The 17,795-nt window shown below is 42.0% G+C and overlaps 1 protein-coding gene across 5 annotated transcripts in view; it reads left to right on the top strand.

Moving 5' to 3' along the window:
- Positions 1-956: 956 nt before the first annotated feature.
- The window catches only part of SIK3 (SIK family kinase 3), a 263,960-nt gene continuing 247,121 nt past the window's right edge, over positions 957-17,795 (top strand). For 4 of the 5 annotated variants that reach the window (XM_069555269.1, XM_069555266.1, XM_069555265.1 and 1 more), the window contains exon 1: positions 973-1,272. In XM_069555269.1, the coding sequence (XP_069411370.1) occupies positions 1,000-1,272 (273 nt within the window). In that variant the 5' untranslated portion in view covers positions 973-999. Of the gene's footprint in view, positions 1,273-17,795 lie in introns of all 5 variants that reach the window. The other variant, XM_069555268.1, reaches the window with a different exon arrangement.

Below are 17,795 nucleotides of genomic sequence, written 5' to 3'. Positions count from 1 at the left end.
ATATGAGATTTATTGTTGGAATTTGATTTGATCACCTTTAATGTCCTTGGAGAGTCGCTGGTAGGGGTGGAATTTTTATTTTATTATTTACTTATTTATTTTGCCCAACAGACCGATCGTCCTTAACCATGAGGTGACTCACTGGACAATGCGCACATTGCTTCACCAGGGTTTTACAAGTGACAGAAATAGGATGCAGGCACTTTTTGACAATGATCTAGCTATAGAATTGTTCAGAGAAGGGGTGGGAGGAAGGAAAATGACGTCCCTGCTCTGGCCCTCACCCACCCAATGACTGAAATGCGTGTTTGGGCTGGTTTCTCCGCCCTTGAACACGCAAATCTTACTTTCCCTATTTTCTACATTCGGTGACAATTAGATTGGTTGTACCAGGTTGTAAGAGGAAGGAATTTTACTGAAGAATTCCCTTGCCTCTCTACCGACTTGGTTACAGTTGCTTCAGTAGTGTAGCTGTTCCTGCCTTTGGGGCCTCAAGGGCTAAAGTGGGACAGTGCTAATATTTTTGATGAGGAGGAAATACTTTGCTTTAAAGGAGGCTGGGTGACTGTCGAACTGGGACAGAGGTCACAGTAGGGGGTGACATTAGCAGTTCCTGGGAGGATCGAAGGCAGGTTTTGGGTCAGGCACAAGCACCCCCCGACTTGGGCAACGCTGCAATGGCTTGGAACTGGCTGGCACACTTGCGGTACCCACTGTCTCCTCCCCGGAGGGGGGCACCCGGGAGCCGGCGCGGGAGGAACCCGGCCCACGCGGGAAGGTCGAGCTAGCCGGTGAGGTCATGGTTGCCATGGCTCCGGGCAGTGACGCGCGTCGGCACGTGACGACAGGTTGCCATGGCTCCCGGCCCCGGCGGCGCGGGCGCTCCGCCTCCTGGAGTGACGTCCGCCGCCCCCCCACCTCTTTTCCCGCCCCCCCCCCCGCCCCCTCTCCCCCCGCGGCCGGCTCCCCGCGGCCCCGGAGGTTTCACTGCACAACAAGATGGCGGCGGCGGCGGCGAGCGGAGCTGGCGGGGCTGCCGGGGCCGGAGCGGGGGGAGCGGGGCCGGCCGGCCGCCTGCTGCCTCCGCCCGCCCCGGGACCCCCGGCCGCCCCCGCTGCTGTCCCCCCGGCGGCTGGCCCGCCGCGTCCCCCAGCCCCGGCCTCCCGCGGGCCGGTGCCTGCCCGCATCGGCTACTACGAGATCGACCGCACCATCGGCAAGGGCAACTTCGCGGTGGTCAAGCGGGCCACGCACCTCGTCACTAAGGCCAAGGTAGTGGCGCGGCGGGACCGGGCGGCGGCGGGGCTGCGCGGCCCGGGACCGTCCGAGTGTGGCGGGGGAAAGGGAGCCCCGCGACACCGAGGTGGAGGGGTCGGCGCCGCGAGCGGGGCTCGGGAGTGCGTTGGGGACCGGGGAAGCGGGTAGGGGGTTATCGGGCAAGAGTGAGGAGAGGGAGAGCAGGAGGCGGGGGGCACCGGGGGGCCCGGGAGAGGGTAACTGCACAGCGGAGGAGGCGCAGAGCAGCCACCGAGCGCCGGGACCTGGGGAACTAGGGAGCCGGGGATGGGCGGGGGGCTCCCCGGGCTGTGCGGAGGGTCGTAGCAGGGGTGATGAGAAAGAAGACATTTGGAACTCTCCCGGAGCCAGGAGACAGTAAGCTAAAAAGCCTTCGAAACCAGAAATTAGGAAATCCTGCGGGAATGAGGGCAGGGGGATAGGAAACGTGGACCAGGAGGATGGGGGAAACAAGGGTGAAACTGACACAGGTGGGCTTTTGAGGGGAAGAAGGATGGCTGGGGTCTTGAGAGGGAGTACAAGGTACTGGGAGGTATGAGGGACCTGGTACCTTATGACAGCAGCACCAGTCAGCATTTGGTCTCCCAAGACTTCTAAATGGTGGGAATGAGAGACTGAGGACAGACAAGATTATTGGAGGAGGCGATGAAAAAAATGGGGAAATTAAGGAGGAAAAAAATTACTTTGCTTTTCCACAGGAAAGGCGTCAGGGAACAGAGACCCAGGGGTACCCCTGCTTTGTGTTGGCCCTAGGTAATCAGGGGTTAAACAATTTGGGAGAGCTGGATTGCTGGTTATATTTAGTTGTTGGAGGGTCCAGAACCATACAGTTTACAGAACCCAGGGTGGGCTGTCATTGGTGAGGAGGGGGCCTGGAGACTGGGGAGGTGTGTGAAGAATCTGGACACTCATTGGGCCCTTTGGTTCCCAAGGGATTTGTGGAGCAGTGGTGGTGAAATTGGCAAGGTCAATTAGGAAGCCATATCCTACACGTTTAAAATTTTACCTACAAAATTCGTTTTTGGAGGAAATACGGTTAGTTCTTTCCTGTGGCCTTCTTCATTGGGAGGCTTGACATCGAAGACACCAGGAGGAACTGCTTGGTTTGGATAGGACTCCCAGAACCCATTTATACTTCAGATTTCTTTCTTTGCTCCATCTCTCACTTGAATGAACACTTTCGGTGAAGTCATTCATTATATTTAAAACTGCAATTTGTGTTTCCCTCAGCTCGATGAAGAACCCTTACAGCTGCTGCTGCTTCCTACCAAAGCCACATCAATTCCCCTCACCTCCTCAGCCCAGTCTTTGGTCCTTGTTTTCGCTTGTATGGCAATCTCTTATTTTCAGAAGGCAGTGACTTATCTCTGCCTTCTCTCCCTCTCACTACCCTAAGTTCCTTTTTCCCTCTTTTCTGTCAGACTCTAAAGGGCCCTTCTTACCAGGGTTGTGGGGTGGGTGGGTGGCTGTGGAAAATTGATTGGTCAGTTTCACTTCCTCTTGGGGGGGCCCCCTTCAGCCTTTTTTTTTTTTTTTTTTCTTCAGTTTTTATCAGAGGGCCTCAAGTCTGCAGGTCTGAGCTGAATGAGATACCAGAGTCCAAGGTTTCCTGACTCTACCCTCAGACCCTGACACGGAGTAGGCTGAACTAAGACTCTGGTGCATCCCTGTCCCTCCGAGTGTTTCCTATTGTGTTTACAGTTAGCCCAGACAAATTTATGTTTACAAACAGCTCTAATTGTTCCAGCCTCATTCCTTGTTTTGGTATTTCCCTTTCCACACCCTCCCCCTCCCACCTAAGTAATCACTTGGGCTTCTGTGATTATTTTGCTCTGACCTCTGGGGGATGGACTCTGTGAACTTAATTGGCTGCCTGGTTTATGGTATCTATGATTTAAAGAATTCTGTATCGCCCAGCCCTTGGATACACCAAAATAATGATTAAAAAAATCTGGGACAGAGGGTTCAATGTTTTTGTAAATGTAATTGCAAACAGTTGATTCTTGGCTTTATACATAATGGAGACATTTCTATCTTCAGTAGTCAGCAAAGCCGGTGGCTAATTATGGCTGGTCTGCCCGCTTTCTAATTTTCCAGTGTGTGTGTGTGTCTAAGTTTTTCTCTAAGTTGTTGGTATCCTTTAGGACTGCAGCATTTTAAACATCAGCTTGTTTATAAACGGGTGTCACTGTTTATGTTGGTTTTTATCTTTGATCATTTGTGGTCAGCAGTTATGCAATTCCTATGTATGGAAATATTCAGAATCTTGAATGAGGCTGAAATGGCTTGGACAATGAGTTGCATGTGTGACGGGACCACACCAGCACTCATTTGTGTTTCTGTAGCAGTGTGCAATTTCCTAGTTACAGGCACCCTCTCTTTCGCTGCTTAAATTACTCTGCCGACACTCGTGAAGCTTAATTCACAAGGAGTTGTCATGTGCTCTGGGTAAATGATGAACATATTTTGGCCTGCTTCTTGCTTATCTGAGTCCACTTTGGAAAGGTTTCTCAGATGCTTGCAGCTCAGATGTGTCTAACAACTGTTGACATACGGTGTGATGGCCTATTAAGGCCAGGGTTGGGTTATATAATGGCGAGGAAGGTGCCTGGGTATTGGCAGCTGCAGAAGCTGCTGTTCAGTTACTCAGGTAGAGAGATTTTCTCCTGTGCACTGCAGCGTCTGTCTTACTTCTGCAGTCAGGTAACTTGGGACCAAAGAGAGTCACCTATTTTCACCTATTTTTTTTCCCTCTTCTGTTTTCAGAATGTATCTTTTTGTTCATTTGTTTGTTTTGTCTTTAGAGGTATGTGATTTTTTTTTTTTTTTCTTTATGCTCCCTGTCAGCCACTGAATGGTCTGGGTTTTTCGTATAACCATCAGACTCAGGTAATTCAGATGATATTTGTGTTGGTTGAAAGAGGTTAGGTAGTAGGTGTTTTCTGAACATTAGAGAAATATTTATGGTCATCTTTTCTTACACACACTACCTCTTCCACAGACTAAGAGGCTAAAGTAAACTTTATTTTTTGACCAAGCTACCATGCTCCGTCCAACAATAAGTGGTAAAGCTGGCCCTTTCCCAAATTTTGTTAACTCTCTAACCTCCTAGATCAGGACCCTGGGATGAATAAAACAAGTAGAGAACGGGAAATATTTTCCTGTCCTGTTGTTGGTGACTTTTGCAGCACGGCATTCATGAGCTCAGACTTAATATTGGCAGCACTGCAGTGCTTACAGCGCCACTGCAGAGCCGTTACCAGGAGAGAATGTGCGTCTGTGACATACTTTGGTCAGCAGCTCACCCTGGCTGTCTTTGTCCCACCTTCTTTGAGTTCCCTTTTGTGGAGGAGCCTCGGTTTGAGATTCTCCGGTCCTCTTCTTTTGGTAGGACACTATGAAATATTTAGAAGATTAAAAAAAAAAAAGACTTTCTACTGTCAGTTGTTTATAGTGGGTTGCCTGTGCCTAATTATACCTTCACTGGCTGGATGAATGGGAACAAAGAGTAGGTATATTTTGTATGCATTAAAAAGAAAGTATTCATGACTATAAAAGCCATTGGTCAGATACTTTAAAACTGCATTTTAATAAGTGTACATCACTTGCGTGTTTATTGGTTTGTGGGAAGAACTTGAGCTTTGGATGGGACTGGCTGGGTTTGGATCTTATGCTACTTAATGGGCTTCCCTGGTGGCGCAGAGGTTAAAGCATCTGCCTGCAAGGCGGGAGACCCGGGTTCCATCCCTGGGTCAGGAAGATCCCCTGGAGAAGGAAATGGCAACCCACTCCAGTATTCTTGCCTGGAGAATCCCATGGACGGAGGAGCCTGGTAGGTTACTGTAATTTAACCTGTCTGTGCTTAGATTTCTTCATGTATAAAATGCGATGACAATAGTATCAATACTTTGCTCACAAATTAGGGTGTTATGAAGATTAAATAAAATAACATATGTGAAACTTTGAGAAACAAATGAGCCTGGCACCTAGTAGGCATGTGGTAGATGTCATCACCGTCTTCATCATCACCATCAGATACTGTTGGAACAAAGATGAGTAACATATAGTTCCCTTTGTTTGCTCTTTACCCCTTTTGGAACAGTTCATGAGTGCACGTGTCATTTGTTTTGTGTAGGTAGATGTTATCCTGATGATGTGATTTCAGGGTAAAAAAATAGTTTGCTATTATTTCAGGTGCCTCTTTGAGAGAGTAGATTTAATTCCTGTGGACTTTGGGCTAATTTCATGAAATTGACATTTAAAACATAATTTCCCATTAAATTTTTCAAACACTTATGAGACTTGTCTAATGAAAACTGTGACTAATACTGGCTTTTATTTGGTTTGCCTTGAATACTCAGGGTGTTTGTATAGCTACACTTTGTCACATTGGTGACAGAGCAGAGTTTGCAGTGTTTTCTCCAGAGAACTCCTAGAATTTCATGGAGAGTGTGAAGAAATATTCCTACAAGCCTAAGGACACATTTGCACTTGGGTGCAGAGTGTGCTGCTTAGAAGGCCAAGGTCAGGATTCTTAACTTTAGATATTACGCAGAGAAAACATTTTGCCCCATGACCCCATTCCAAATACTGATCAGCCAGGACACATTTGTGTGCCTTACGGTTTAGCGCACTCATTTCCATGAGAAGAACTACTCAAAGCGGGCTAATAGTATTGTTTTTACTCTAAGGATGATACTTGTGCTCGTTAGAAGGCTGAAAACAAGATTCATGAGTAAATAGAAAAGAGAATTATGTCAAAAAGAAATTGAAATTAAAGATGAATATTAGTTACATTTGAAGGAGAATAGTTCCATCTCTGGATAATCTAGAAATGACTGTTAAAAGATGACTTACTTCATTTTGATAGAGATTTGTTGAAACTTTGTGAAGAGCTAAGAATGATTTGGACTAGTTTCTCCAGAGTCAGAATACCAGCATTCCACTTTCAGCATCAAAGCTGTTTAACATTTTGACTTTGGTGCCAGCTCCCTAGAAAGTCAGAGATCTGGCTCAAGCCAGAGGTGCCCAGACTAGTTATTTCTGTGCCAGAAGTGCTGTTTTCATTTTCCAGGCATCAGTCTGGCTAATGTTTTCTAGTTCGTGGCATAAAAGAGAACAAAATGGATGCTCTGGAATGAAAAAGATATGCGTTCTTTCTACCAGTGTCTCTGTAAGTCTAAAAAACACCTAAAACCTCTCTGCATAGTAATGGAACTTTTCTGTTATCCATTCATTCATTCAGCAGGTATTTACTGAATGCAAATTTTGTGCCAGGTTCTACTCTGGCTCTTGAATACCCCATGAATGAGAGAGAAAAAATCTGTTGCCTTCTTGGAACTTATTTTCTAATGGGAGGAGACAGATGAGAAGCATGTAAACAAATAACTTTATATAGTGACAAATACTATGAAAAAAGTAAATGGGCTAGAGAGTGTCTGGGGCAGGGTGCTGCTTCAGATCGAGTGTCAGGGAAGGCCTTTCCAGGGTGGTGATATTTGAGCTGATCACCTGAATAATGAGAAAGAGCCAGCTTGGGAAGATTAGGAAGAAGGATTGGCAGGTGCAGCGGCCTTTGGGTAGAAATGAACTTGGTTTGTCTAAAGTTTAGGCTCAAGGTCAGGATGCCTAAGAGCTTAGTCAGTGACAGAAGGGATGGTGAGGACTTGAGATCAGAAGGTTAGATAGGGGCCAGATCATACGGGTCTTACAGGCCATTTTATGGAATTGGGTATGAAATAAGGGATTGACCTCAGGGGATATCAAGGCAGAGCACTGACGTTATCTAACTTACGTCTTAAAAACCTCATTTTGGATATTTTCTGGCTTAAGGTAAAACAGCTTCTCCTGATTCATTTCTTCAGATAGGGGAGGTGTTAAATTTTAACAACTTCTGTTCTTTCACACTATAAGAGAGTGGCATACATTTTACATACAAAGTAAACATGATCAGCTAACAAATAGTTGTCGATTTCGGGAGCACTAAAAAAGATCTTAGAGATGTTCTATTCCAACTCTTTTTTTCAGAGTCTGGAAAGATGAAATTAACAGAATTTAGAATCTCAGACTTTGCTCAGCCAGTAAAGAATCCACCTGCCGTGCGGGAGACACAGGAGATGTAGGTTCAGTCCCTGGTCAGGGAGCTGGGATCCCACATACCTCACAACCAGTAGACATAGAAACAGTATTGTAACAAATTCATTAAAGACTTAACAAATGCTGGAGAAGTGAAAAGAGAGTAAAGAAGCACAGAAAAAGCAATGACCATAAACACAGTCTGCCTTATATAGTTTTCTTTTGCCGCTATATCTAGCTCACACCCAGGGAATATGAGTAATTATACTTTTGCTGTGTTGGGTTGGTCTGGTCTGTCTTTGAAGGTACCTTTCTTAGATGGACTCTCTATTTACCAGATCACTACCAGTTTCCAGGGGATGGTGCCATCTTATAACTCATGAAGAGAACTAGTCACCAAGATACATACATTGATGATACAGGTGAGGGCCAAGAGGACCATTTATGTAGAGCTGCCCTTACATGGTTCTAATTTCTGATCCAAAAGCGCTGGCCTGTTCCACATGTGAATGATTTCACCCATCAGGTGAGTCCCTGCCTTCTCCTTTCTAACAGTGAGCAGACTGGTCCCTTCTGGCATAATAGTATAGTCATACTGTCTATGGATAACTGATAACATCTAGAGGATGAAAATTAGATACACTCTCATGGACTTTTGTTCCAAGGTAATAAATACTTGTTAAATAAATGGCTTTGGCAGTGTCTTTGAGAAGCCCTCAATGGTTTTGGATGTATTAGCTTGAAAGAGTTTCTTTTGGATCTATTTAGAGTTAAAAATTCCATCAGCTGAGGACAAAACTGTTGGATGAACTGTGGCATAGTTATGTTAGGAACATATTTCTGTTTAGGAGGTATGTGATCCACGGTAGACCAGGAATCTTTAGCCACACTGGTAAGTATTTCATCTCAGAATTTACTGTCTCAGAGACTTAGGAATCAGATTGCAAATACTCAGCCTCGTTTCCCAGAAACTGAAAAGGAAGGAGACTCAAACCCATTGCCTGTTTAAGCTCCACTGTGTAGGCTGGGCTCACTCAGTTGGATACTTTTGGCCAGTTATCTTAAACTATATTTAGGTTTTGGTTTGGAATTTCTGAGAAATCCTCAAATTTCTGCCTAGTTTCAGCTAGTTTCAGTCTGTACTTACCAGTAGTATGCTTTACTTCTCTTTGCTCTCTCCAGAAAACTTGAATGCAAAATTTTAGGCTACCTTAGCACATTTCTTGAGACTGAAGTTTTGGAGAAGAAGATTTTCATTTAATTCATTCCATCCATCCAGCCAATAAACTTTTGAAAAATTGTTTATCAAAAACTAGGAATGAATGATATATGGCACAAAATTCAAAAGGTGCAGACTTGTATGTAGCGAAGTTGTCTTCCTGCCACCCCAGTGCCTCAGGCACACAGTGTTGCTAGTTTTGTGGCTAATATTTATTAAGGGCTTCTCTCGATCAGTCCAAATGCTAGGTGCTCTTTGTTTTCTGGCAGTGTTGCCACATGCTTGAAATTTCTAAAAATCATTTTACTTAAAAATTAAAAGAAGAAAATACCTAACTTTTAGGGCTTGTTAGGAGGCACACACACTGTGATAACTGAATGTCACCTCCATGAGGGGGGCAGGCATTTTAAGTTGCTGTTTGCTGCTGTATGTCCAGTGCCTACTATGATGCTGGTAAATATTCATTTAGGGAATAAATGTAAGGATTAAAAAAAAAAAGAGAGATCTGACTTAATTTTTTTAATACTCTTAATGCATCTTCGAGTTTTATTACTGAAATTTTCTATCTCCAGTTAAGATGTTAAAGGAAAGTAATTTTCTACTTTTTTCTCACAAATCTCTAGGTAAAGAGATTTTACCACCTTTCTGGGCAAGTTATTTTTGGCATATTTCAAACTTTCATTATTAATAAGTTCAGTATAATTTCACTAAATCCTGCAATTTAAATTCAAGTCCCTTATTTTGAGGGGAAAGTTCTTTCATACCCAGGCTCCCCGTGGGTTGCTGCCTTGAGAAGGTCCCATGGGTGCAGTCAGTGTAGTCAGCCAGCGCCTTGTTTTTCCTCTTCTGCCTTGGAGCTTTTCTTTGCAGACCCACCTGTCTGTCTTCTACTGCTGGCATTTCCTGAAGTAACTTCATACTGTTTGCTGGGGTTCCCACTTGTTCTTTATACTAAGTGATCTGATTAAAGCAACTAGTATTTTTCTGTCCCTGGTCCTTAATTTCAGGGAGTCACTTTTATTGGGCCTTACCTTTAATGAATTAATTCAAGTAGTATTTAAAAAAAATTTATTTATTTTGAATTGAAGGATAATTGCTTCACTATATTGTGTTGGCCTCTGCCGTGCATCACCATTGGGCTTCCCTGATAGCTCAGTTGGTAAAGAATCCACCTGCAATGTAGGAGACCCCGGTTTGTTTCCTGGGTTGGGAAGATCCACTGGAGAAGGGATCAGCTACCCACTCTAGTATTCTTGGGCTCCCCTTGTGGCTCAGCTGGTAAAGAATCCGCCTGTAATGTGGGAGACTTGAGTTCGCTCCCTGGTTTGGGAAGATCCCCTGGAGAAGGGAAAGGCTTCCCACTCCAGTATTCTGGCCTAGAGAATTCCATGGACTGTATAAGTCCATGGGGTCACAAAGAGTTGGACATGACTGAGCGACTTTCAAAATACATCAACATGAGTCAGCCATTGATATATATATGTCCCCTCCCTTTTGAACCTCCCTCCCAGCTCCCATCCCTTCCCATCCCTGTGGGTTGTCACAGAGCCCTGGTTTGAGTTCCCTGAGTCATACGGCAAATTCCCATTTGTTATCTGTTTTACATATGGGAGTGTATCCGCACCTTTGTCCCACCCTCTCCTTCCTCCCCGCTGCCCGTGTCCATAAGACTTTTCTGTATGTCTGCTTCTCCATGGCTGCCCTGCGGATGGGTTCATCCATATAGTCTTCCTAGATTCCATATATATGCATTAATATATGATGTTTGTAGTATTTTTTGTGTTATCTATAGGCAAAAAGTAGCAACTACTGATACTAGAAGACAGGAGGATAAGTGTTATTCTTCTCGGAGTGGGCAAAGTGTTCAGTTAAAGGAACAGTTGAATGCTTGCAGCTCAGACGTGATAGAGGTGGACTACAAGAGGTCTGGAGTGTAAATTGTCTTATTTCAACCCAATTGCTTATTATTACGGGCTCTCTTCTACCACCTTGCTCTATTTTTTTTCCAGTTATAATTGGGGGAAACTTATAAAGAAGCAGAAGGAAAAAAATCACCCATCATCCTGTCACCCACAGGCAATAGTTATTAATTTTTTGCAGTATATAATTAGGATCATACTGATACTCTATTTTCTTCCTCCCCCTTATCATTATAGATATTTTCTCATCATTCGAAACTATTTGTAAACATCAGTTTTAATGGATGTGTACTTTGCCATTGTATCATTCTGGTCGTTCAGTCTCTCGGTTGTGTCCAACTCTTTTCGACCTCATGGACTGCAGCACACCAGGCTTCCCTGTCCTTCACCATCTCCCGGAATTTGCTCAAACTCATGTCCATTGAGTTGATGATGTCATCCAACCATCTCATCCTCTGTCGCTCCCTCCTCCTCCTGCTCTCAATCTTTCCCAGCATCAGGGTCTTTACCCGTGAGTCGGCTCTTTGCATCAAGTGGCCAAAGTATTGGAGCTTCTTCAGCTTCAGCATCAGTCCTTCCAGTGAGTCTTCTCTAGTACTACAGTTTGAAAGCATCAGTTCTTCAGTGCTCAGCCTTCTTTGTGGTCCAGTTCCCACATCCGTACATGACTACTGGAAAAACCACAGCTTTGACTAGAAGGACCTTTGTATACGGACCTTTGCCATTGTACGATCGCTGTTATTTTTTGACCTTTTTCATATTTTAAGGTTCTTCCCAGTTTTTCACTGTTAGAAATTTGCTGTGGTGACCATTTTTGTGTATGAATCTTTGATGCATTTCTGCTTTTTGCTCAAGATAGATAGTTGGATGTGAAATTATTGGTGAGAGAATACACATGCTTTTAAGACACCTGATACATATACTGGCACATTGCTTTCCAGAAAGGCTGAGCCAGGGTTAGCCCACCAGAAGTTTTTTTTTCTTTATTGTCTCCTCTTCTGCGTTTGTTTTCTTGGAAGGCAGGGCTGTTACTCCCTGCTGCACCTGTAAACCTTGGGCGATAGATGTGGAACCCACTAAAAGAGGGCTGGAGCTACTGCCTGGTTGTTGTTCTGAACCAGACCTGGCTGAGGAAGGAAAAAAGTGTGACTCTAATCTTTTAAGTTGTTTTTTGTGAATCATCATTCTCTCCTGATCTTTCACAAAGAGGTATAAACTTAAATTGGAGGAGCTGTTGAAGGCAAGAAGAAAGGTTGATGAGAAACAGATTCTGATTACCTGAATCTTTGATTTTTAAATAACTTTTTTGGTAGACCAGAGGGATAATTTCTGAGATTGATGAAAATTGTAAATTGCTCCTCTTTTTTTTTTTTTTTTAATGGTAAGAAGCTGATAAAGGAAATTATAAAGGAAATAATTATGTGAATAAATGTGGTGATGCACCAGTCTTATTATGTCTGGATTTGTTGTACTTACTATATTTTATGTGTTATTTAAGAGGTTTTCAATGGTAATTGGGCCATATGGACTATTGTTCTTACAGTGTTTGGGTGTACCCACTGCTGTATTTTGGGCATCTGACAATATGCCCTTTTATTTCCAATAGAAGGCCTTTAATACAGTAAGTTTGGGTTATGATTTTCTTAATTAGGGGAAAGAAATGAATGAAGCAGAGAAGTCAGAAATAATGATACATATATACTTTTAATATTTTATTTTAATTTAAAATATAAATATGCATTAATCCACTAGTCTTTTTAAAAAAGTGTTCATTATGGAAAATTTCAAATGTAAGCAAAAGTAAAAAGAATCATATGATGAACCCCTCATTAACCTACCACCCACTTAAAAGCAGTTAATCACCTCATGGTCAGTCTTTCGCACATATCACTTCCAGCCTCTCTTTTCTCCCTAGTTTATTTTGAAGCAATTCCCAGAATCTTATTTCATCTGTAAATGTTTTGGCATGTATCTCTAAATAGAAGAGGATTCTTTTTCAAAAAAACATAACCCGAGTACTATCATCCTACCTAAAACAATTAACGATAATTCCCTGATGTCATTAAGTATCAAATTAGTGTTAAAATTTCTCTGATTGTCATATATATACAATAGCAACCCACTCCAGTATTCTTGCCTGGAAAATCTCATGGACAGAGGAACCTGGTTAGGCTACAGTCCATGGGGTTGCAAAGAGTCGGACACGACTGAGCGACTTCACTATATACACACACATTTAGTTTTTTTTCTTTGTTAACAGTACTTGTTTATTTGAATCAGGGTCTAAATAAAGTCCATACTTTATAATTGATTGATGTCCCTTAAGTTTTATATTTTTAAAAAGAATTATTTATTTTACTTTATAGATTTCCCCTCTTATTTTTGCAGTTTGTCTAAGAAACATGTTTGCTAATCTTTTGCATAGGCCTTTCTCTGTATATTGATATCTTGATTAGAGTTCTGCCATCTTATTTGTGTTAAACATACCCATAGTTCATCATTTATGATTTCCAGTTTTGTTTTGCTTGTTAAAAGCAGAGTAGCAATTTAAAGGCATTTTGTGAAGCATTTTGAACATATACTCTTTCTTGAGTTTTTTATTTTCTCTCCCTCTTGTCCCCATCTTTTACATTTGTTGCACTTAAAAAAAACAAGGTAATGCTCAAAATCCTTCAAGCTAGGCTTTGACAGTACGTGAACTGAGAACTTCCGGATGTACAAGCTGGATTTAGAAAGGGCAGAGGAACCAGAGATCAAATTGCCAAGATCTGTTGGCTCATAGAAAAGGCAAGAGAGTTCCAGAAAAACATCTGCTTCTGCTTCATTGACTACGCTAAAGCCTATGACTGTGTGGATCACAACAAACTGGAAAATTCTTAAAGAGATGGGAATACCAGAGCACCTTACCTGCCTTTTGAGAAACCTGTATGCAGCTCAAGAAGCAACAACTAGACATGGAACAATGGACTGGTTCAAAATTGGGAAAGGAGTACATCAAGGCTGTGTATCTTCTATTTAACTTCTATGTGGAGTACATAGTGTGAATTGCCGGGATGGATGAATCACAACCTGGAATCAAGATTGCCAGGAGAAATGTCAACAGCTTCAGATATGCAGATGACACCACTCTAATGACAGAAAGTGAAAAGGAACTAAAGAGCCTCTTGATGAATGTGAAAGAGGAGAATGAAAAAGCTGGCTTAAAACTCAACATTCAAAAAACAAAGATTATGGCATCCGGTCCTATCACTTCATGACTAAGAAATGGGGAAACAATGGAAAAAGTGACAGACTTTATTTTCTGAACTCCAGAATCTCTGCAGATGGTGACTGCAGCCATGAAATTAAAAGATGCTTTCTCCTTGGAAGAAAAGCTATGACAAACCTAGACAGTGTATTAAAAAACAGAGACATCACTTTACTGATAAGGGACCAGGTAGTCAAAGCTATGATTTTTCCAGTAGTCATGTACAGATGTGAGAGTTGAACCATAAAGAAGGCTGAGTGTTGAAGAATTGATGCTTTTGAACTGTGGTGCTGGAGAAGACTCGTGAGAGTCCCTTGGACAGCAAGGAGATCAAACCAGTCAATCCTAAAGGGATTCAACCCTGAATATTCATTGAAAGGATTGATGCTGAAAGATGGTTGGATGGCATCATCGACTTAATGGAGTTAGAGCAAACTCCAAGAGACAGTGAAGGGCAGGGAAGCCTGCTGTGTTGCAGTCCATGGAGTTGCAAAGAGTTGGACATGACTTAGCAACTGAACATCCATGCATCCACATGTAATGTGACTTTACCAAGTCATTTTAAACATTCAGCCTAATTTTCAAAGAAGCATGTCTTTTTTTTCTCCTGGGTTTCTCATCAGTTTATATAGCTAATTAAATTGCATAGCTGTAATAACAAGAGCAACTGGTATAAATAGATTTGGGAAAAAAACAATTAATTCTTGGTAAGCATGCAACCTAATGGATGGGAGCAGGAAAAATATCCAGGATTAGAATGAGTGGCTATTAATTTGAGTCTGGTTTGCATTGCTGGGGCTTGTTATTTTACAGAGGGAAGGGGAAGCATCAGTTATTTTTTTCAGGTTGGTTGAGAGATGGTGGTGGGTTAAGAGAGCTTCTATACAAATTTTATAATTATAAATGAGCCAAATTGTTAGAAATCTGAGGACAAGATATTTTATAGAATCTTTTATTTTATAGTGTATTCTGCAGCATGGTATTTTTGTCCACTTGTGTTAAGAGTTTGCATAAACTGGACTGAATCTGACTATGGGCCAGTGATGTTAAAAATTTGGTGAGGAAACAGCCAAAACTTTGTCGTTTGAAAGCTTTGTATCTGTTCGCTGCCAGTGTAGTGTTCCATGGAACAAGCTGACATTTTCATGTAGTTGGTTGTTTTCTGTTCCTGGCGAGAGAAATCTTGGTTCATGTACCACGGGAACAAGATTGTTATTGTGGAAGGCAGGCTCAGAGCTGTTTCTTGTTAGGATTAGTTGGGCACCTGCAGGATTTCTTCTTTCTTTCTGCTTCCTGCCTCCTGTTGTCCTTTCCGTCAGAATGTTCTAATGTTGCATAAGCAATGTTCTGACAATAGATGATTTTTTTTTTTGGTAGCTCATTTTTCTTTTTTTAAACCCTTGAAATAATGTTTTTAGTGATGGTATGTTCTTGGCTTACTTTCCATTTCTACATCAACAGTGATATTGTTATTCTTGTCAAATGGGGCAGTTGTATTCCAGCAATGATCTTTGTGTCCAAGTCAGCTGCAGAGAGACCCTGTTCATAATACCTAAATATCTTATATGTGTATAGTAATTCGGGGAGGTAATTCAAATTTCAGATGATACTTTCAGATCTCTGTATAGGATTTTACAGCCCCTCTGCCCGCCCCCCGCCCCCGAATAAAACTTGTTTGAAGCATTGTTACTCACTAACCTCTTTGACATATGCAGAAGAGTGGCCGGTGATTTCAGCCTCTCGTGCCTCTTCTGATCTCATTTTCCTTCTTCCTTTTCAGCCAGCAGCTGCATCCCGTGCCCTGCTCTAATTGAGCTCCTAGTAAAAGGGGCACTGTTATACTGAGTCACAACCTCTTCTATCAGTGGCTGTTAGATTTTTTTAGGCCAAGAACCCATTTTGGAGCCACATTAAAATTTGAAAACAACATTTCAGTTGTGTGACCTAACCTTCTCTTCCTTTCCTTATGCTAGTAGCAGCATTTTCTGCTTTTCCGACTCTTTTTGGCCAGTCAGTTGCAGTAAGGACGCTGCCCACTGCTCCGGGAGCCAGCCCCTGTGTTTCCAGTTTCAGTTTTTACTAGCTCGGCAGTTTTCTTTCGGCCCATCACTTAACCTCATGGGGCTTCCACTTTCTTTTTAATGTGTCTGTGTTTTCTATGGCTTTATTGAGATATAATTCACACGCTGTACAGTTCACCCAGTTCATTGCTTTTAGCCTATTCACAAAGGCTAACCATCATCACAAGCCATTCTAGAACATGTTCATTCCCCTTAGAAGAAGCCACCCATTAGTAGTCACTGTTCATGTCTTCAACCTCTCTCCCCGTGCTCTAATCAATCACTAATCAGTTTCTATAGATTTTCCCATTCTGGACATGTCATAGAAATAGAATCTTATCACATATGGCCTTTTGTGTCTAGCTGCTTTCATATAACATGTCTTCAAGTTTCATCTATGTTGCAGCATATGTCAGAATTTCCTTCCTTTTTATGGCTGAATGATATTCCATTGTACAAATATATTGCATTCTGTACATTCATGAATTGATGGCATTTGCATTTTTCCACTTTTTGACTAATATGAACAGTGCTGTTATGAACATCTGTGTACAAATTTTTGTGTGGACATATGTTTTCATTTCTCTTGGACATATATGCCCAAGAAGTGGAATTTCTGCATCATAAACATTCCATGTTTATCTTTTTGAGGAATTGCCAAACTGTTTTCTAAAATGGGTGCACCATTTTGCATTCCTAGTAGGCGTGTATGAAGCTTCCAGTTTTTCCACATGCAGACTGAAACTTGTTATTTTCTTTCCTTTTGATCTAATCATCCACTGTGAAGTGGTTGCTCCTTGTGGTTTTTGATTTGCATTTCTCTTGTGACTCCTAGTGTTGGGCATCTTTTTATGTGCTGAGTGACCATTTGTAGATCTTTGAAGGGTCTGTTTAGATTCCTTGCCCATCTTTTAGTTGGGTTATTTGTCTTTTTATTGTTGAGTTGTAAGACGTCTATATATTCTGGATACAAGTCCTTTATCAGATATATGACATGCAGATATCCTTTCCCATCTCATAGGTTGTCTTTTCACTTTCGTGATGGTTTTGTTTGCAGCACAAAAGTTTAAAATTTTGATGTTCTTGTTTCTTTATTTGTAAAGTTATTCTAACTCTGAAATTGTGTGTTCTATTATGAATGTGTTTGTGTTCATTCTGAACCATTTTCTCACTTTGGTATGGTACTCTCTTTTTTCTTTCTCCGGTTTCAGGGCGTGTGGGATCTTAGTTCCCTGACGAGGGATAGCCATGCCCCCTGCAGTGGACGCAGAGTCTTACCCACTGGGCCTCCAGGGAAGTCCCAGCCTCAGAGTCTCTTAAAAAAAATCTTTGTATCTCTCTGATATACATGTCTTATGAAATAATCAGACTCTACCCAAAATGTATAATGTCTAAAGTGAACATTCCTTCTCTCTAGAGAGAACATTGTTCACATTTTATAACCTGATTTTTTCTACTCATATATTAGAATTTTATGTTTTTCATTGAAAAGGGATCATGCCACATACTCTGCTGCTTATTTTTAATTTTTACTTAGTGTTACAGTTTTATTGAGATTTAAAGGACATGCATTGCTGTGTAAATTTAAGGTAAACAGCATAATTGATTTACGTACCTAGTGAAATGATTACCACAATGAGTTTAGCGAACATCCATCATCTCATATAGATTTAAAAAGTTAAAGAAAAATAAAGTTAAGGAAATGGAAACTTTTTTCCCTGTGAAATCCTTTCTCTCAGGATATTGTTGTTCAGTCGTAAATTGTGTCCAACACTTTGTGACCCCATGAACTGCAGCACGTTAGGCTTCCTTGTCCTTCACTATCTCCCAGAATTCGCTTGAACTCATGTCCGTTGAGTCAGTGATGCCATCCAACCATCTCATTGTCTGTTGCCCTCTTCTCTTCCCACTCTCAAATTTCCCCAGCATCAGGGTCTTTTCCAATGAGTAAGCTTTTCACATCAGGTGGCCAGAGTATT

The sequence above is a fragment of the Ovis canadensis genome, chromosome 15, assembly GCF_042477335.2.
Source record: "Ovis canadensis isolate MfBH-ARS-UI-01 breed Bighorn chromosome 15, ARS-UI_OviCan_v2, whole genome shotgun sequence".
NCBI lineage: Eukaryota > Metazoa > Chordata > Mammalia > Artiodactyla > Bovidae > Ovis > Ovis canadensis.
Note: the sequence above shows the minus strand (reverse complement) of the source record. Positions and strands in the feature narration are given on the sequence as shown.